General features: G+C 56.0%; 1 protein-coding gene across 1 annotated transcript; it reads left to right on the forward strand.

Annotated features, from left to right (window-relative positions):
• The first annotated feature begins 262 nt into the window (after window positions 1-262).
• ARID3C (AT-rich interaction domain 3C) lies at window positions 263-19,061 on the forward strand. The gene is made up of 7 exons (XM_031507310.2): window positions 263-529; window positions 12,213-12,285; window positions 15,989-16,172; window positions 16,380-16,624; window positions 16,900-17,169; window positions 17,350-17,439; window positions 18,248-19,061. The coding sequence occupies exons 1-7, from the start codon at window positions 263-265 to the stop codon at window positions 18,388-18,390; spliced, it is 1,272 nt and encodes a 423-aa protein (XP_031363170.1). The 3' UTR covers window positions 18,391-19,061.
• The last annotated feature ends 1,978 nt before the right edge of the window (window positions 19,062-21,039 follow it).

The following is a 21,039-nucleotide window of genomic DNA, read 5'->3' on the forward strand; positions in this document are numbered from 1 at the left end:
CCGCCGGGGCAGGGTGCTGGGTGGTCCCGGAGGGAGACGAAGCACCTCCGGCGGCGAGAGCCGCTCCCGGCACGGCGACGGTTCCGCGGGCAACTTTTGGGCAAGGCCCCCGGGAGCGGCGGGGAGAGCGGGTGGGGTGGGGGATGCTTCCTCCCGTCCCTCCTCCTCCGGCTCCGGCGGCAGCGCTCAGGCCCTGTGCCCGCAGCCAGCCGCCCCGCCGCGGGGGCCGGGGGCGGCGGGGGGGCTGCGCTTGGCGGCGGTGATGGAGAGCCTGCAGCGGCAGCAGGCGGCCCGCCTGGCCCGCGGCCCCGACGGCGCTCCCCGACGGCTCCCGCTGGAGCCCGGCCCCGGGCCGCCGCCCCCCGCTCCCCGCCGCCGCCCGGCCTCTGGCCCGCGCCCGCCGCTCGCCGCGGCGGGGGACGAGGAGGAGGACGAGGAGGAGGAAGAGGAAGAGGAGGAAGAAGGGGAGCCCCGTGACCCACCACCACCACAGCACCACGAGTGGACCTATGAGGAGCAGTTCAAGCAGGTAAGGAGGCATCGCTGCCCCGCCATCAGCTGATCCCGGCAGGCATCCCCGGTGTCCCCCATGGTCCCCACATTCGGCTTCAGCTTTCCCTGAATGGACAACTCGTTTGCCCCCCACTGCTCGCAAACCTGTCTGCGTCCCACCCTAAATGGGCAACACCATGCCCCAGCCCAGACCCAGCCCAAGTAGATATCCCCCATATCCCCATTAACCCCAGACATTACTGCAATCCCACAGTAGATGAAACCCCAACAGTACTCACCCAGTGCCCCCAGACCTCATCCTCCCCTAAATGGGTACCCCCTGCATGATCTTCACTGCACATCGTCATTATCCTCCGTGCTTCCCGTCTCCCTGCTACCAAGCCCCATTTCAACCCTGCTTCATGACCCCACCTCCTCCGTGTCCCCTGTGCCTGTCCACAGGCCCTGCATCATGATAGGACGTCCAGTGTCCAGACATTTCCCTGTGCCACCCTGATCTGTGCTCCATCCTGGTGCTTTCCATAATGGGTAAAACAGGCTGACCCCTGTCTGCGGAGGTTTTGCAGAGATGAAAAACAGCAAGGGCTCTGGTGTTGGTCACCCCAAGGAGCTGGCAAGCCATGGAGCTGAGTTCTTGTGTCTCTGCAGGGGCCAGGTTGTATTAGAATTGGTCAACGCAGCTCACTGATTTCTTTGTACTGGAAGAAGTAGCACATGCACCCTGTCCCCTCATTCCTGGTGGGTGTAGGGGAGACCTTTTTGCAGCTGAGGACATGAGGAAAGGGCTTCAGGAGCTCATGTAAAGGATGGAAGAAAAGTGTCCCTGTATTTAATGCATGTGGATCTCATCTGAGCTGTGTTGTGCAAGCTCTGGTTTGCACACAGTGGGTACCTCTGCATGCAAGGGTGTGGGCATGGAGAGGGCAGGTTTTTGTTCCCCGTGCGCACAGCTTCCTTGTGGGGGAGAGAGAGGCACAGTGGGCAACAGGGAAGATCTGGTGAGGGGATAGAACAGACAGAGATGTCCCCATACAGCTGTTGTGTGGCTTTTTAGGATGGCACTGCTCAGTGACGGGGGATGAGGGCACTTTGGTCTCATCCAGTTCTGGCAGGAGAGGAAGGGAACAACAGCAGGGACCCAACTTTTGGCTGCTGTAGGGGCGTACTGCTGCCTTTTCTGTTTCAAGTTGCTCAACATGTTGTTATTTTGGGGGGCTAGAGCTCATCCCCTGCCTACAAGGTGGCAGGTAGAGGTGCAGACAGGGCACGGGCAGCACATGACCCCTGGCTGAGATGCCACCAGTGCTGACACTGCCTTGAAGCAGACCGGGGAGGGCCGAGGTGGGTGAACTGCACAGGCCAAACAGCTTGTCCGGGAAGTGTTACATTTCACCCCACTGCACAGAAAAAGGCTGACTGTCCGGTTCCCGGGGTCAGCCAGGAGGTGGAAAGCAGCTCCTCCCTCCCAGGGAGGCTAGGAAAGCATCCCCGGCATTTCTAGTCCTTCGGCCTCCCACCCTGCCCCTGTCTAGGGCTGCCCGCACTCCTTGTGCAGGGCAGGAATGTTGTGAATGGTGGGAGAGGGATGACAGGAGAGGTTGGGGTGCAGGATAAATCCTGCCACAACTTCTCAGGATGAGAGCTGGTTTGTTCCTTATTTACTCTTTTTGGGTTTTTTCAACCCTGATTGGAAAAGTGATGGACCCCTCATCCAGAGACCCACACCTGTGTTTCCCACCTTGTGGTGTGTCCCAGCCAGCCTAGGGAACAACGGGATGTCCTTCTGCAGTTTGGAATAGGCTGCGGTGCCAGCTTGCTTTGGGATCTACAGGGTGACTGTCACTTCTGTCCCTCTCCTGAGATCATGCAGGAGGGGAACATACCCCTGCCTGGGAGGGTCATGTCCCTGCTGAGTCCTCCCCAGGCTGCAGGGCTGTGGCTCACCCAGCCTGGGGAACAGGTTCTCCACTCTCTGCAGGGACTAAGTGGGGAGGGTGGCTGTGCTTTAGCGTTTGGAGGTTTCCCAGGGGCTGGGCTGTGATGCTGTGGGGGAGGTGCGGGGCCAGCATGTGTCTGCTGGAAATCTGCTGGGGCAGTGGCAGTGTGGTTGTGAGGGTCCTGGAGCTCTCCTGGAAAGAGACCCTGTAGTAGCCAGAACTGTATTTTCCACCAGGAATCCCTGCTTGAAACTGCCTAAGCCATTATACCATCACCCAGGGTGGGGTTCATGCTCGGTGCTCTCATCCTCCTGGACTGAGGGCACAGCTAAGTGAACAGAAACCACCAAATCCAGGCTGATGGGCAGAAAGTGGGCAGAGAGAGACTTCCCCATCTCTCTCCAGTGAGGAGGATGCCTTGATGGAAATGGGGTGGGAGGTTGGTGCAGGACCAGCCGGAGAAGGGTTTCCACACAGCACAGTACTGCTAAAAATGGGAGCAGAGGACGAGGTGGTTGTGGCTAAATCCACAGGGTTAACGACAAAATGCTGCTTTGCACAGAGGAGATTTCTGGGGAAATACCTCACTTATATGCTGTAGCTTTATATGCTTCCTGAGGTGCTGGTTTGGGGAGTGGAGGCTGGTGAGACCTTTGCTCTGACTGGGAGGGCTGCTGTAATGTTACAAGGCTCAGCGACCCCTTCACCCCTGCGGCTTGCATCAGCCCCTAGCACTGGTTTGTGTACATTGATAAGGACACATGTGTAGAGACTTGGGCAAAGGTCTGGGAGGTCTCCACACCCAGGGCTGTCAGGCAGACCCAGCCCTGAGATGGGGAGCACCAAGTGGGGTGTGATTATGCATTAGCCATGAACCCCAGCTTCCTTAAGGGCTGGGATGCCTCCAGGTTTTAATTCTTTGGTGCTACATTATGTTTAACTTGGAGGGCACAGGTAAGAGCCTAGCATTTCTGGTGCCAAGCTCAGCTCCATGAATTCAGCTTTTCCCCTAGGGAAACAATACATATAGACAGGGATAGGTGTGCTGGTTTCCTCCAAGTGATAGAAGAAAAGCAGCAGAACCCGGGGCTTTCTTCTCCATTCCCTGGGGTGGGAGGGACTCAAACATCTGGGCTTTGCATCCAGCTCTCTGTTACCAGAGTGTTTGCTGGCAGGAGAATGCCCTCTCTGCCAAGGCCCCTCTGGCATGTGCACAGCCATCTGTGACTGGGGGGATCAGGATCCTCTGAAGCTTCTTCCTCCCTTCCCAGGAGCAGCTGCAGGTGGTGACTCCCAGCCAGCCCATTAGGAACTCCAGGGTGTCTGGTAGCCTCAGTGGTTAATTTGGGGATGGTTCGTTTTGCCAGCAGCTGTTTACCATTATCCTCAGCCTAACCCTGGAGTGGCTGTTCCTCCTGCCTTGCCTGTCCCTGATGCCAGGAGTTGCCTCTTACACCCACCCATCTGTCTTTAACATACATTTAGGGAGGGCTTGCCAACTGTGAATTTGTGCACTCACATCTTAGAGCCTGAAGGTGTTTGTTCCCCTGTAGACAAGGACCTCCTAGTGCCACAGAGGGTCATCCCAAAATGAGTGGTGTACACCTTCCTACATCTGTCCCTATTGCTTTCTCCTGTGGTGTTGTCCCTGGGGATGGAGGAAATAGAGTCAGAAATGTTCAGGGAATGGATGTGGCTTAGGAGGAGGACTCTGAGGAGAGGGTAGTGGTCTCCATGCCACAGTCCCATCCTCACCGTCAGTGCATCTTCAACCTAAGGGCAGGACCAAGGGCTCCTAGGGCTCATTTAGAGGGTGTCTGGTTACACTGCAGAGGCAGGGAGGGACAGATGGATGCAGTGTCTTTGCTCCTGTCCATGTCTGCCTGGAGACTTTTCTCCAGTGAACCTGTGAGCAGAGCTGTGCCCCTAATCTGGGACCACCTGCAGTGGGGAGGTGGCATTAGCAGTAAGGGTCAGTGTGCCAGTCCCTGGAGTTTCAACAGCTCTAGCAACCCAGCAGCAGTGGAGGGCACAGGACAGGACAGGGGGGCTGCTGTGGTGTGGCTGGAAGGGCAAACAGAGGTGTTCTAGAGGTGTGTGTGCCCACAGACCAACCTGAGTGTGTGCACCTGCATAAATGCACACGTAAGTATGGGGGTACGTGTGTGTAAGTGGACCCACATGAGTGCCCCTGTGTGTAGTGATTCTTGGGAGGCCCTGTGTGTCTGTATGGATCCACAGGAGTGTGCAGAGTGTGTGTGAACCCATGGAAGTGCTGGAATGTGTTTATGGATCTGTATGAGCATGTAGGTGTGCATGGATCCATATGACTGTAGGTGTGTGTATGGTACCGTGTGTGTGTGTGCCCACATGAGTCTGAACATACCCATGTGCATGTGCAGGCACACATGGAGTGTCCCAGTGTGTTTAGGCATCTGCATACCTGTACCAGTGTCACAATCTTGGAATTACATGGACCCACGGGTACTTGAGGCAGGATTTGAGGGCTGAGCTCCCTCCAAGGCTGCCTCTTACCCAGCCCACAGTACTGAGCAGTCCTGGTGGTGCCAGTCACCCACTCCAATTGCTGTCCCCAGGGCACTTCCTGGCCCCACTGGAGTCTGTGGGATGCTCAGAGCCTCAGAAGCTGCCATAACACTATCTTCCAGATGGGGCTCAAAGGGTTTGGGAATGGGGCTCCAAAAAGGAGTTAAAACCTAGTTGAGGGTGTGAGAATACCCTCACTGTGGAGGGGAGAGGAGCACTGTCAGGAGCTCACACTGTGGCTGCTTCCAGCTCCTTCCCCAGCTACCTCCCTGAAATCAGAGGCCAGTTGAGTCTTTGGGGAGGATGCACCCCCTCATCAACTTGGGCTTCCAATAATCAACCAATTGGGTTAATAATGGAGGTAAATCTCCTGTGCTGCCAGCCAGCTGGGCAGGGCTGCAGACGGAAGGTTGGATCTGAGGTGGTGGACTCTGGTCTCAAGGAGATGGATGGATGGATGGATGGATGGATGGATGGATGGATGGATGGATGGATGGATGGACGGATGGCTGTGTACAAGGACTGTGTGTGTATGTGAAGAATGTGTAGTGATGCCTAAGTGTGGACAGGGTCTGTGCAGAGCAGGAGCACATACAAGGACTGTGTGAGTGTGCTTGTTGGGGCTGCTTGTCCAGGGTGAGGGTGCACAAGGAGAGCATGCACACGTGTGTGCATCTGCAGAGCAAGCTGCAGTGTGCAAGAAAATGCAGAGGGTGAGCAGACTCTTATGTGGGGGGCTCTGGAAGCCTGTCCCATGGGTGCCTGCACAGGGCATCTACTGGAGATGCCTCTGTTGGTGAGGCTGTGTTCTCCATCATGGATCCAGAGACATCCCATGTCTGTGGGAGGGAAGAGTGAGGCCCAGATGCTCTTTCTGCTCAGACACACAGCTCTTCCAGTAACTGACACGGGGGCTGGGGTTGCTTTCACAGGGTGTGGTTCGGGGTGGCCACCAACCTTTCAGTCTACATTGTCCCTTCAGAGAAATTGCAGGAAGGGGATTGGGCCAGAGGTGCATAGTGGAGAAGGGAATTGAACAGCCCATGCACATGCCAAGCATGCACACAGTCCCCCCAGCAGCCCCTCGTACTCACAGCCCCACAGCAGCTGTTTGCGTGTGCAGACCTGATGTGTGCTAGAGCATGTCCTGTGTGCTCACCCATACAAGTACCATGGGGGTGCGTGTGCATGGCCCTTGGGGACACCTGGGGTGGTGCTGGTCATGGGCAGGGTGCCATGGCTCCAGTCACCTAGTAAGGGATTGAAGGGGAAGGGTGTCCCACGACTTCAGTCACCCATGGCGGGGGAGGACAAGAATTGAGGGGGAGGCAGACATGGAGAGGAAAGCAAGGATGGAGGAGGAGGCAGTGGTGTAGCAAGTGCCGCTGGGTCAGGGAGGTTAACCTGAACAAACCCGCTCATTGACACCCTGCCTGCTCAGCCATGAAAGAGTAACAAGGGGCTGATCATGGGAGATGTACGTTCCCCAGGAGCCGGGACCACCTCTCCTGTGCCACAGCCCCTAGATGGGACAAGGGGCCACGAAGGGTGCCCATGGCAGCACCACACAGCCATGAGCACCATGTTTCCTCTGGCTCCAGCCTGTGGGGGAGCCATGCCAGCACCCCCTGCCTCAGTTTCCCCTCCTGCAAAGTGTGTTAAGCAGAAGGCTGGGGACCCTCTGAGCACCCCATGTCATGCTAGGGCCAGGCTGTGGGTGGGGGGCTGCCATCCCAAGGCCAGTGCTTGCCAGACAACCTTGCACGGGGCTGGGTTAATGTTTGCAGCAGGCAGCCCTCCCGGGACCAGCTGTGGCGGGAAGGGGTTTTAATGACCTGCCGGATCTGCCGCATTATCAGCGCTGATTAAACCTGCCTGCTCTATAAAGCGCCGTTAAATATTAAGCATGATGTAAGGCTTTGAGGGGGAACCACAGCGTTGGGAGAGGTCCCCAGACACAGGTGTCCGGCCGCGCTAGTGGGGTGACTGCTGAGGTTGGCAGTGCTGGGATGAGTGAGCACCCCGCACCGCTCAGGGCTGTGGGGTCAGGGGAGCAGTGTCCCCTGGCGAGCCAGCACTGCCTTCGAATGCAGCCGGCCGTCCCGGCAAAGCCGTCCCGTAACCATTAACTTATTAACAACTGGTGGGAGAGGCAAGTGGTGGCTTGCAAGGTCAGGGGGTGGTTTGTGCCTGGCGGGGATTGAACTGCCCCTCAGCTCTGGCAATGGGGATATGGGGGGAGGGACCTGCAAACCCTTAGTTTGTTGTGTGTGTCCCATGGCAGGGAAGACTCTAATTGTGGATACTGTTGGGATCCCTGAATCCCAGTGTGCTCAGGGCTGTGCCTCAACTGGGAATGGCCAGATCCTGTCATTATCTGCAGGGTAAAATGAGGCATGCCAGCACAATGCAGGGGAGGACACACCAGTGTCTGGGTGCTTGGTTGTGCGTCAACCATCTTCCTTGGAAAAGATCTCAGAGTCAACAGTCAAGCTCCAGAGAGGTGCAGTGACTCCAAAACAGTGCATCAGCAGTCAGCCACCCGTGGTGTGTAGCTGGGGGTGCAGGGAGGTGAGCATTACCTGGGCGCGCTGCGTGAAGAGTGGCCAGATGGAAAAATTAGCAGTGTGGCTAATCAATGTGGTGGATATTAAGCACCTCAGGGTTGGGGGGTTTGCATGGTGGGGGGGAGCTGAGCAGGGTCTAGGATCGATACAGCTCATATTAAGTGGATTAAATCCTGGCTGCTGATCTGAGCCCTCACTACCAGCAGGAGGTGGCAGCTGAGCAGCGAGTGTGGGGGTCCCACTGAGATCACTTCTCTTGGCGGCAGGGCCCAGGGAGGACTGTGTGGGGACTCACCAGACCAAGGAAAGCTGAAATGCCTGGTGGGTGGCTTAGCACTTCATCACATCCTTCCTCTGTCTAGTGTGTCAGCTAGGCTAAGGAGTCTCAGGGACCCAAGCTTCATCTCTAGAAGCCTTCCTGGCTCCAGGAAAGTCATGCCCTGGGTGAATGAGTGGTGCTAACAATGTTACTTAATCATGGGGAGGAGGAGGAAGTATAAGGCCTATTCATGTCTTGTTAATAAACCATGTTCGACCCGCTGACCTTTAACCTGCCTGACAAGCCCCGTTATCCCCATCCCTTAAGGAATATAGATGTCACCATGACAATGGGATGACAGGAGGGAGCAGGTCCCAAAGCTGCACCCAGCATGGGGTGTGGGATGAGGACACACTGAACTAGCCCTGCACAAGCACCCAGGCCGGCAATGCCAGGTGGAGGTGGGATGCTGCAGGGGTTCCAAGGCCAGTGGGGTGGCCAAGCATGGATGAGTGCCCGAGGCCAGCAGAGCAGGGCTGCGCTGCACACTGGCGGGGTATTGATCCTGGGGCTTGACAGTTTAATACTTCCGTTTATAGAGGAATATAGTTACATCGATGGCGTTAAATGAGTTACTAATTATATCAATACAAACACGATTAAAAGGGTCCTTGCTCATAGGTCACCACAAGCAGGAGCCGCTGGTTGTTTTGCACAACTGCCCCTGGGCAAGGCTCAGACCACTGCTCCAAGGCACATGTCTGGGGGGATGCTCTGGGGCAGTGTGTGCCCTGTGGGGTCAGGGGTGCCCATCCATATCATGTGGATGGGCACATCCATGTGCCTGTCCGGGGTTGTGCATGCATGTGTGGGACAGTACATCCCTTTCTGGAGTTCTGTGATCCTGTTTGGGGCTCTCTGTGCCCCTATGGGGTTGAGGATGCATGTACAGGGTTTGCATGTTTATATATGGGGTTGTGTATGTCTGGGGTTGTGCATGTCTGTTTGGGGTTGTGCATGCATGTATGGAGCTCTGCTCATTTGGGGCTGTGCATGCCCAGCTGGGATCTGTGTGTGCCTGTCAGGGCTGTGCATGCCTGTCTAGAGTTGTGTGTTCCATTCTGGTGTTGTACATGCCTGTCCAGGGTTGTGAGTGCCTGTCCAGAATTGTGTATGTATATATGGGGTTGTGAATGCCTGTCTGGTTTTGTGTGTTCCAGTCTTAGGTTGTGGGTGCATGTACAGTGATGCGCATGTTTCATCTAGGGCTGTGCACGCATATTTGGAGTGTGTGTCCATGATGTATGTATGGGACTGTGGATGCTCCTGCAGTTCTGCTGCATGCCCATGGAAGTCTGGGCACACTCCAGACTGCTGTACATGACCATGGAAGGCTGTGCACATCCAGATCTGGCTGTGTATGTCTGTGTAGGGATTGTGCCACTGTGGGTTGTGTGTGCCTGTGCATCACAGGCTTGTGCACGCTCCTGTGATGTTCTATGTGTCCCTGTGGGGCTGTGCATATTTATGCAAGGTTGTACAGGATTGTAGGTGCCCATTCCACCTTCTGTGTGGCACTAGGGGGGATCTGTGTCCCTCTACAGAGTTGTGCCTATGCTTATGCGGAGCTGTGCAATGCCCATGAGGGGATGTGCATGCTCCTGTGGGGTTGTGTCAACCCATACAAGGATGTGCATACTTGTGGGATTGTGCAAGCCTAGGCATATTGTGCATGCCTGTGTAGGGTTGTATATGCTCTCATGGGCTTGTGCACCCCCATGTGGGACTGTGACAGCCCATGTGGCGTTATGTACACCCAGGTGATGCATGTGTCCCTGCACAGAAACTGTGTGTGACCCAGAAGACCTCTTGTCCAGCCTGGGCATCCCCAAATCACAGAATCACAGAATAATGAGGCTGAAAGACACCTCTAAGATCATCAAGTCCAACCAATGCCCTAACACCTCAACTAGACTATAGCACCAAGTGCCATGTCCAGTCTTTTTTTAAACACATCTAGAGATGGTGATTCTACCACCTCCCTTGGAAGACAAATCTCATGGAACACCCTGTGCATCCCAGGCATACCCAAGGTCTATGCTGGCTTGTCACAAGTTACTCAGCTCAGCTCTCATCTCCACTTAAAAGCTGACCTTTGCTCCCTGTTTGATGTACTGTGTTTTTGCATCTTAGTGCCCCACAGATAAAAGGTTAGAGGTTAATAAACAGTGGAAAAATAGAACCTGGCCCTTGAAGGTCACACCTGTTTTGGGGGCTGGAGTCAGTAGCAGCCCACTCTAGGTGGAATCCTGCCTGCATCCATGGGAGGAGAAATACAAGTGGCACCCAGGGCAGAGGTGTGTGGGTGCTGAAGCCCATCCACTAGATGACCCTCGGGAAGGCCATGGCTTCACCTTGCAGTGGAATGAGTGGTAGTTGCCAGTTCTGGGGTTTTGCCCCCTCTTTGACAAACCAGATGTCAGGGGATTGACAAGCCAGATGTCAAAGCACTTAGTGTGGAGGCCTTCCAGAAGCAGGGACTGGCAGGAAAATGCAGGCAAAGCCTGGCTGACACAGCCTTCCTGGGGCAGAAATCAAAGCAGCCTCCTGGAGCTCTGCTCAGAGTCTGACCTAGTTACTGTAATCAATGGCTCTGGGACCTCCTGGAAAAGAGCAGGCAATGGGGAGGGGGCACAGAGTGAGGCAGGGAACACTGTGGTGGAGAGGGACACAATACTGGCACCTGGGGTCAGGGCATTCCAAGAGCACCCAGCTGCAAGGAGGGGATAGGTAAGTGGGGTCCAGAGAGCAGGGAAGCAGTGCAGAGGGAGCTCCATGGAGCCCAGCAGTCAGCACCTGTGTGTAGGGTGAGAGTCTGGCAACTGTACCCCTAGACAAAGATAGGAACAGACAGTTAGCACTGATCTGTATCTGACAAGGGACAGGCAGCTGGCACCTGCCATTTAGACAAGGGACTGTGTTAGGTGTGCCTGTTCAGTGGTGGGGTCTCTAGAAGCATCCTCACATCCCTGTAGGTCCCCAGATTCCCCCATCCCTACATCCCCACATCTCCATGTCCCCAAAGTCTCTACACCCCATATCCCTACATTCTCATGTCCCTGTATTCATGTGTCCCCATTGCATCCCTACATCACCCCAACTCCATGTCTCCCGGGTCCCTGCAGCCTCACATCCCTACATTCCCGTATCTCTGTGTTCATGTGTCCCCATGGCATCCACCCCCATCCCCACATCCCCGTGTGCCTGCAGCCTGACGACCCTTAAGCACAGCTCTCTTTATCTGTCTGGTGAATGATGTTCTGTGTGGAGCGGGGGTGTGCTCCCTTTCTATTGTTTTTTAACAGCCTTTCCCAGCACAATTGTTTTCTAAACGACTCTATTTTGTGCCTGACTTTGTTTTCCAGCTTGCATTTCTTTGTATACGTTTTGGAAATCCATTCTGGACTGCTGAGTTTTGTTTCTTTTCAATGGCTTTAAATTCTTACCGGGCTTGCTGGGAGGAATTGGTGTCTATAGTGTCTTCGATTGGTGCTAATTTTTCCTTCATGTGCTCTGACTTTTACTGCTGGGCCATCGATCTGGCAGGCTCCAATTTGTCATGGTCACTCAGGCACTGTGCTGGAATCAGGAGAGCCCAGACCTTCACACGAAGCCGGCACTTGGTGTCCCTGGTGTAGGGGCTGCACTCGCCTCCCCAGTGCTGGCCTTCAGCTCAGGCTGTGTCCCTGTGTCCAGGCCCTCCAGCACACATAAGTATCCTCACAGCCACATGTTTGTGTCTGTGTAATCCTGTGCACTTGGCAGACCTGGCACTTGCATCTCCCTTGATGGTAGCCAGTGCCATGGTCAAGCCAACTTTTCCTTCCCAAGTATGGGATCATCCCCCACTGTTCAGATAGGCCTGTGTCCCTGTGAGGGATGAGGGCTGATGAGGATGCTGATCCCATGCTGGGGCTTGGGGAACAGCAACACTTGGCAGTGCCAGAGCAGAGCTGAGTATCCTGGTCGTGGGTGGGGCTTGGGTTTTGCTGATGCCTCGGGCTGTGATTCTTGCATCTAATAGGGTGATGGCCAGGACAAACTGAGGCACAGACCCAGCGTCCCTGCAAGAAAGATTGAAAATTGTGATCTGTGGAGAGCCTGTCCAGACCCAAGGCACAAGGAGAGCCCACACCCATGCAGAGGGTGTGTTAGGGGATTCTGTTATTGGTGCACAAAGAACCTCTTGTTGCTGGCAAAGCAGGCAGGTGGGGCCAGGGGTGATGAGGGCTTCTGGCACAGGCATTGTTTGACCCCAGGCACTGCTCCCTCCCCATTCTCACCTGCATGTGCTGGAAGCACTGACCCTTCTCTCTCTCCTGCCTCCAGCTGTATGAACTGGATGAAGACCCAAAACGCAAGGAGTTCCTGGATGACCTCTTTGGCTTCATGCAGAAGAGAGGTAAAGGTGGGTGGCTGGGGTGGGTGCCACTGCCATTGCTGCCTCAGCTGCTGGTGGGGGGTTCATAGTGTGTTGCTCTGAGGCTCTGAGCTGCCCCAGGTCTCTGCAAATCCCTCAGGCAGCTCCTGTGGTGCTCCCCGTGGGCCTCCCCTGTCACCCCAAGCTGGGGCAGCTGTCCATGCGGATATCCCAGATATCCCGTGCCCATTAGCGATGCCTAGCAGGGATGCCCACTGGAAACACCTGGTGGGGATGTCCATTAACATACCCCTTGGTGACAAGCATTAGCAACACCCGTTAATGTCCATTAGCAATTTTCAGGACTTTTTAGGCATGCCCGATGGGAATGCCCTTGGTAGTGCCCTTTGGGACTCCCTGTTAGCAGCACCTAGTGACGATGCCCACAGTCAGCACCTCTCAGCAATGCCTGTGATTTGCGGGATGGGGCCAGCAATCCGGGCTGCACCCGGGCACACAGGGGTTAAGGGCTCACCAGCCAACCCATCCTCATCGGAAATCTTTGCTATCGGCATGGGGAGCCGAGCCAGCTCCTGGGGACTCGATAAATGCTTTAACCTTCGCCCTCCCCGGCCAGGCCTTCGACAATTAAAAGTTGCCGAGTGCGGGCGGGCGTGTGGCCGGCCGTATTAATTAGAGCCTTTTGCTGGTGTGTAGATTAATGAACAAGCCGCTCAATAGCCAGTAAACCCCAGGCAGAGGTTAATGCCAAGCTAATTAACGGGGAAAGGCTGAGCGGGGTGCAGGAGCTTTGGGGCTGGCTGTGCATGGGGTGAGGAGGGGCAGAGGGAGGCAGTCACCTGAACGCCCTGCCCATCGGAAGGGTAGTGAGAGTCCCCACCTGGCTGTGGGGCTGCAGAGATTGACTTTTGGGCTGGGCTGGGACACCACAAACTTGTTGCAGTCATGGGTGTGTGGTGAGTGGCTGGCACGGCCACAGGACTCTCACTGGGGCCAGCTGTAGGATGTGGATGGGCTGGGTACTGCCCCATGGGTGCCCCCTGGCCCTGGTGCAGAGCTGTGGGGAGTGAATGGGAGCATCAGCACTGCCTCAGCCCTCCAGCATCCATCAGCTACAAGATTCATGGGCTGTTCTGCAGCTTCATTATCTCTCTCTCCAGAGCTAATTAACTCCCTCGCTATTGGGGCTGGGGCTAATTAAGTAAGTGCCTGCTGGTGTGGGGAGGAGGGAGGGAGTCTAATGCTTCCCTGATAGTGCTGCTCCACATCTTTCTGTGTCTGCATGTCCCACTCTTGTGCCCTCCATCCCTTCTGTCCTGCCTGCCCTCTGAGTGGGTGCCATCCCTCTGGGGAGGGCAGGCAGGGTCTGGGTGCACAGGTGCAGGTGTGCAGGGATTGGTGTGTATTAACCTTTTGTAGGAGACAGAGATTTTGGACTGGGATAGCAAAGAGAAAGGCTGAGGGGCAAGGACAGCATCCCAGGGGTCATCAAGAGCTGGGTAAGAAGCGGTACCTGAGAACCACTGCAGGTGCAGCTGGGGCACCCAGAGGTGCATGGGCTGGGGACTGTGACACCCAGTCTGTGTCCTAGGAGGTCTCCAGGAGTGGGTTGATGTCCACAGGGTGAGCCCTGCTTAAAGGGACTGCATCCCACCTGCTGTCAGGACAGTATCAGCACTGACATTTGTCAGCAGAATGAGAAAGTTGTAGGGCTGAAAAATGGGTTGGGAGACAGACCTTCTGAGGCCACCCTATGGCACAAGGACACAGCTGGCCCTGGTGGCTCATGGAGGTGTTACAACCACTGCCATCAGGTACGGGGTACAGGCAGTGGGGCAGCTCATAGGCATTCCCCAACTTCTGTGGCACTTCAAAGGCAGTAATCAGGAACAGAAGAGGGCTTTTTCTGCATTTGCTTACTGGGGTCTGCAGGTTCCTCCCCCATTTCACCACCAAGCTGAGTGCCCTGCTGATAACACGGGGCTATTAATCAATCAAAGCGGTAATTGCAGCACCACAATGGCTGCATCACTTCCCTGGGCTATTGTGCCCTTCGCCCTGCTGGGGCTGGGGCCATTACTTTGTGGGGTTGCAGACAGGTGCCTTTGTCAGGGGGACAGGCATCGGCCACACAGCCTGCACAGCCCTGAGATTAATGGCAAGGCACTTTACTAAGCCACTAAGGCTGGAGAGGAGAGGGCAGGGGAGGGGAAGGGAGGGGAGGAGAGGAGAGGAGAGAAATCCATGGGCCATTGGCTGGGGGCTGAGACCCTGAGAACTCATTGTTTGGGGGTGAGGAAGAGCCCTCAAACTGGCCCCCTCGAGGTGATGGGTCTTGTGCCAGCAGCCCTGAGCAGGGCTGGTGAGCTACTGACAGCAGTTGTCAAGTCAATATCTCTGCCTTTCTCCCAGGAGGATAAACTCCTCTCCCCCTTCCCGACCTGGTGAACAACACAGACACACACAAAAAAAAAAAAGTTAAATGAACTCTGTAAAAGAATAAAAAGAGCTCATTTTTCAGGCTTATGTGAAGAAGCCAAGCCAATATCAGGGCCATAAATTAGGGATGCTGGAGGATGGCGGTGAATGACAGCTTCGTTTGAGGGGCGAAGTGCAGTCGTGACAGCTTCCCTTGGACAAATAGATGGCTTTCCAATACTGCCTGTGCCCCGCCACTTCGCAGGAAGAATAAATACGGGGTGGAATGCCACAGGACGGGACAGGGTGGGATGGGATGTGATGCTTGTCCCTCCTCTGCCCAGCTTCCAGCGAATGCCCAGACCATCGTCCCAAGGAGGCATGGAGCACAGCAAGGCTGTGAGGTTATTTGGGGCTGCTGAAAAAGTGGGGAGGGTTTTTTAGCTAAACTTGGTGGCTGTAGAGACCATGTTGATCTATATTGGGCTCACAGAACCCTGCTGAACCCATGTTCCCTTGCCCTGTAGCCTCATAGAGTAGGATGGTGGTGGGTTACCAGGGGTCAGGGTCCCTGCTGAGAGCAGTTGAAGAGGATTTGGGGTCATATTCCTTGAAGCAGGGCACTGAAGTCCTTTAAGCAAAGGAAACTTCTGGAGCCATCTGTAGGATTAAGAGGTTTTTCAGAAACTCTTTGGAAGAGTCTGGAGCTGGAAGAGAAAACCTCTCCATAGAGAGATGGTAGGGTGAGCCCTCCCAGAAGGGTATGGGGGTCATCCCTGTTCAGAAATGTTATAGGATGGGTCTCTTTTTAAAGTGTAGATGGAGTCTCTCTTTATTGGGCTCTGAAAGAGTACTACAGAGTGAATAATTTTAGGATGCTCTGCGAGTTTTCATAGACTGATGCTGTACAGATAGCTCTGAGAACTGTAGGGTGGAAGCTTTATCTAAGGGTGCCTGGAGGCATGATTTTGTCCATCCCACTGATGCTCCATATCCCAGAAGAGAGCATACGCAGCCACACTAACAGCTCCGTCAAAGGTGACTCTCTGCCAGCATGCTGGGGTCTCACCTGCTTTTTGGCACGGTTCTACTCTCCCAGGCAGCCTGGGTCCTAGCTGCCCCCCAGGTGCCCATGGGTGTTCACATGGGCATGGAGAGATAAGACTCCCATTGTAGGTACCTGCATTGTTGGGCATTGTGGCATTGTTGGGAGGGTGGGGGCTGTGATCCCAGGTACAAAGGGCGCCTGTGGGCAGCCCCCCACACCCTCTCACACCTTCTTCTGTCTCCTGTGTGCCTCTGGAAGGAACACCAGTGAACCGCATCCCTATCATGGCCAAGCAAGTGCTGGACTTGTATACACTGTACCAGCTGGTGACAGACAAGGGTGGCCTGGTCGAAGTCATCAACAAGAAGATCTGGCGGGAGATCACCAAGGGCCTCAACCTACCTACCTCCATCACCAGCGCTGCCTTCACCCTCCGCACACAGTGAGTGCCTGGCAGCATGGCAGGTGGGGGACACCTCTCCTGGGATACCTGCTGGCTCAGATGCCCCAGAGCCCTGGATGGGTCTGACATGGAGTACCACAAAAGTGGTTGGAGGACTCTGCTCCTTCCCAAGGGCTCTTTGCTCAGCACAGGGCTGGCTGGGAGGTGCACGGCTGTGGATTTCCTCCTGGCTCTCTCCCTGTGCAGATACATGAAGTACCTGTATCCTTACGAATGTGAGAAGCGGGCGCTCAGCTCTCCCGGAGAGCTCCAAGCTGCTATTGACAGCAACCGTCGGGAGGGACGGAGGCAGACCTTTGGCACAGCACTCTTCAACTACTCGCCAGCCAGCACCCCAACCCTGCTGGGCACCCCCAAAATGCCTCTGCCAGCTCTTAGCATCTCCACACACAGCTGTGGCCAGCTCAGCCAAATGCACAGCGTTAAGAAAGGTGGGTGAGGATCCCATCCTCCCAGAGATGGACATTGCTGTAGCAGCAGGGATGTTCCCTCTCTCTTCTTGTCCTTTTTTCTTGGGGAAAATAGGAACCATGTTGTTCTTTTAGTCCCTTTCAGGGAGTAAAATGACTGTATTTTCACTGTTTTTGGAGAAGGACCAAGCCCAGATGTTGGGAGTGGTGGCCTACCCTGCACCATTGCTGGTGAGGTGGAGTTGGTACCAGTGGGTGGTGATGAGGGACCTATTGAGCTCTCTTGGTCATTGCAGAGGATGGAATGCTGGCAGCATCAGTGCCTGGGCGCATCACTATCCCTGTGGGACTGGCTGGCCACCATCTCACAGCAGCCCAAGCAGCAGCTGCCTCACAGGCAGTGGTGCTGGAGCAGCTGCGGGAAAAGCTGGAGACAGGGGAGCCCCCAGAGAAGAAGGTGGCCCTGACAGCGGAGGAGCAGCAGCGGCTGGTGCAACATGCGCTTCAGCACAACCTCCTGGCCATGGCCTCCCAGTTCCCCATGAACATCAAGATCTCCAACCGAGGTAAAGAGATGGAGCAACTCGGCCTTGGTCATCCCCTTCCGTGTCACCCAAGGTGGGAGTAGCAGCAGCCACTGGAGAAGAGTATGGATGCCCAGAGGGACTGCATCCCGGCTTATCTGACTCGGACAGGTTCTTGTTTCTGTTTCGCTTAACACTCATATTGGTATTTCCTTTCCCCAGATGACAGACAGGAGACCGCATTGAACCTGTCCACCAACAGCATTAGCAGTATCAACATGTCAATAGAAATAAATGGAGTTGTCTACACAGGTAAATAGAAGGGCCGCTTGGCCCGTGTAATTGCGGCCGGGAAATCCAATAACTTATAGCCACTGCCTGGCCAGCAAGTCCTTCCTTCAATCTGATGTCTTTACTATAAAATCCATCGTAATGAAGTGGCAGGGCTTGGGGAGAGGGGGCAGGAGGAGGGGGGGGTGGACAAGGATGGAAATTGGCCCAAAGCAGGTGCTAGCAATGAAAGGCTAAAGTAGAGGGTGAATAGATGGACAGATGGACAGACTCTGGCTGAGAAGTGACCCTGCGTCTAGGGTCATTCCACACCCCAGGGTCCTGGAGTCAGGGCATGGACTGGGGGTCACTGCTATGCTTGTGTGCCCAGAAGGTCTCTGGTTGGGTGTGGGAATTGGGTGATTGCAGAGCTTTGTGCAGGGAAAGATGTGCTTTGGTGCTTTGGTGGAGCAGAGGATCCTTTGGGGTGCCAATGTGCACCAGCCTGGCTAAGCAGCCCATCCCATGCCCCCCAGATCCATGCCTGTCCTGCTGAGACATCCTACAATTAAAATCAATGGCTTTGCCTTCAGAACTTAAATATTTAACGAATGGGAAAGGTCAGGGCTAAGCATCATGTGGGGCTGCCAGCCAAATGGGCCCTGGGCCACCCCACAGGCTGTCCCATGCAGGGAAGGATGACTAGGTTGGGGAGACAACACAGCTGATGAGAGGGGACTTAAGCCCCCATGAGTCTGGGTTCCGCACTCCCTAGCCTGGGTGCTGGGGGCCAGGTGAGCTGATCCTCCAGCCCTGGGCTTGCTTTAACTGGCTTATTCTTGTCCCACAGGTGTCCTGTTTGCCCGCCGGCCCTCAGCCACCCTGGCACCTGGTGGAGGGAGCACCCAAACCCGTCCAAACCCCATGCCTGCCCCAAACCCCCTGCTCCCAGCCTCCTCCCAAAGCCACACTCCCACTAGCTCCTCTCCGTAAGGCAGATGTGCCCCCACCCTGAAAGCAGCTGGGGATGCCCAGAGTCTGGGGTCTGAACTGTGGGACCCACTGGGCCACCAGGGTTGGATGGGGGACCCAAAGGTGCCTCTTGCTGCAATACTGAGCTGTGGCCATGCAAGGCTGTGAACACCCACGCAGGCCCTTTTATCCCTTATCCCCATGTGTGCCATCTGACAGACACGCGCGCGCACACACACACACACACACACACACACAAGTTTCTTCCAAGTCACCACCCCCAGGTGACCCTCCCATACATCTGCTGCCCTGATGCCTGGGGGACCCCTGGGACCTGCATGCTGCATCCCCTACATCCTGCAGCCCCTACCCCACCTCAGTGCACACACTGCTGCCCCTGTACACGCCTCAATGCATTCACTGTATTCCCTGCACACGCCCTTGGTGCCCACTTTACCTCTCCATACACACCCTCCGTGCAGCCATGATATGCTGCAGCCCCTGTAAATTGTAGCCCCTATACTCTGCAGCCCCGATATATATACTGCACCCCCTACCCACTGCAGACGCCCCTACCCAGTCCTCCTGTGCTGCCTGGGCTTGCTGTCCCTGCCCTGAGATACCCCCAGGGTGGTGGCATCTGAGCCCCCCAGGTCCTCAGCTCAGGGGGATCACCCTGGGGGGGGGCAAATAATGGGGATATTGGTGGGAATGGTGGGGGTGAAGCTTATTGGGGTGTGGCTGGGGTAGGGGGTTTATGTCGGGGTGGGTTTTTTTGGTGGGGGAGGGCAGGGTTGCCCAGTAGAGCCCCCACCACCACCACCACCAAAGACTGCTTGGGTGCCAGGGTCTCCAGATGGGTGACAGGGAGACAGAGGGCACTCTGAACTACCTCGTTGGGGCTGGGCGGGCGCCTCCTCCACCCACGTGTACCCCAGGGTGCCAAAGCAGGTGAGTGTGGAGCAACGCTCACCTCTACCTCAGCACGGGGGGCTCGGCGGCGCTGGCCTGCTCCCCGCACTCCCACCGCAACCACGCGACTCCATGTATCTATTAAAGGAAATTAACTCCTGAACCAAAACGGTGCTGAGGGTTGTGTGCAGGGCATGGTGCCACCCACCGAGCCCCGGGGCCCAGATGGAGGTGCAGGACATCCCAACAGCCTGTGATACCCTGGGGTAACACCTGCAGTGCCTGAGGTTTCACAGCCCAACTCATGCTTGCCTCCAGCTCAGGTTCTGGGAACTCTGAGTTGCAAACAAGTGCCCTATGCCCACAAGAGCTCGCAGACGTGGGCTGGATCAGACAGGTCACCAGTTTCAGCTGTGCCAGCCAGGCTGTCCATGAGCCTGGCTGAGCCCCCATGAGCACTCAGTGGCAGCTCACCCATGAGTGGAGATCCGATTAGGCTGCCCTGTGCAGGAAAGGAAACATGACACTGGAGCTGCTGAGACCATGTCCATGGGGGTGTCAGTTTGGACCTGGTAAGATGCCAGGAGTGATGCGCCAACCTGGCACATGAGCAGTGCCCACAGAGGACACAGGTGACCATGGTGGAGCTGGGAGGCACACACATATGTGGGTGGTCATGTGTACTCCCTTGTACAAATTCAATGGCATGCACTCTGAGACTGTCACACTCATGCCCACACATGGACTGCCACACGTGTGCAGCCCCCTGAACATCTGAACAGGCACAGGGGCTCCCGTGGGGACAGACACTCCGGCTAGAGGCAACGACGAAGATAGGTCCCTGGCACCCAAGGGGGCAGAAACTCCTGATTGAGTCCCCACCCCGCCCCCTCCCCGAGGCCAGACTCAGACCCCTGGGGACACACAGCTTCTCGGGAACAGCTGCTGTTCCTCAGGTACAGCCCCAACTCAGCCCCTCGAGGACAGCCCCCAGTCCTCCCAGAACAGCCCCTCGGAGACAGCCACAGCCCGGACTCCCGCTGACATCCCAGCGCGGATTCCCAAGGCAAGGGAGCACCCCCAGTCCGGACCTCTGAGCCCACCCGGGAGTGCTGTCGCTGTCCAGGGTGCTGCAGCAGCCCTGCCCGCCCCGGACCCAGCCTCGGGACACGGGGGTGTCGCGGAGGGTGGGGTGTCACGCTGGAAACGTGTTGAGGACATGGGTTGACACCCCTGCAGAGGACCTGTGGTCTGGCGGGTCGACCCCTGTGGTCTGGCCACTGGGGATGGAGGAAGGTTCATGAACAAGGCATATGTGTGTGCGTGTGGGGGGGATTTGTTTGTGAGTGAACGAAGCAGAGCTGGAGTGGGATTGATGCAGCCTTAATTGCGGTCTTGTGTCCCTTTGCACTGCTGTGAAGTGCTGGCCACAGCTCATCGAGCACCACAGCCCCAGGGAACCAGCAGGGCACATGCGGGCCCCGTCCCCACTCATTACCAGGCTCAGAGGGTGATGTGTGTTTCCGTACTCCCTGGGGAGCCTGGGGACACAGCTGCTGTCACCTGAGTAACAGCCGTGATTGATGCCTGCTTCCCCATGTCCTGCAGGGACTGTAATTGAGCAGGAGAGAGTAGTTGGAGGATGAGGGGACAATCCAGCCCAGCCGATGGAGCATTGAATCCAGCTTCAGCACTGAGCTGAGGGCAAGTGATTGAATCAGTGTGCCCCTGCAAGCTCCAGGGGATGTGGTCAAAGGC

The sequence above is a fragment of the Lonchura striata genome, chromosome Z (assembly GCF_046129695.1).
Source record: "Lonchura striata isolate bLonStr1 chromosome Z, bLonStr1.mat, whole genome shotgun sequence".
Classification (NCBI taxonomy): domain Eukaryota; kingdom Metazoa; phylum Chordata; class Aves; order Passeriformes; family Estrildidae; genus Lonchura; species Lonchura striata.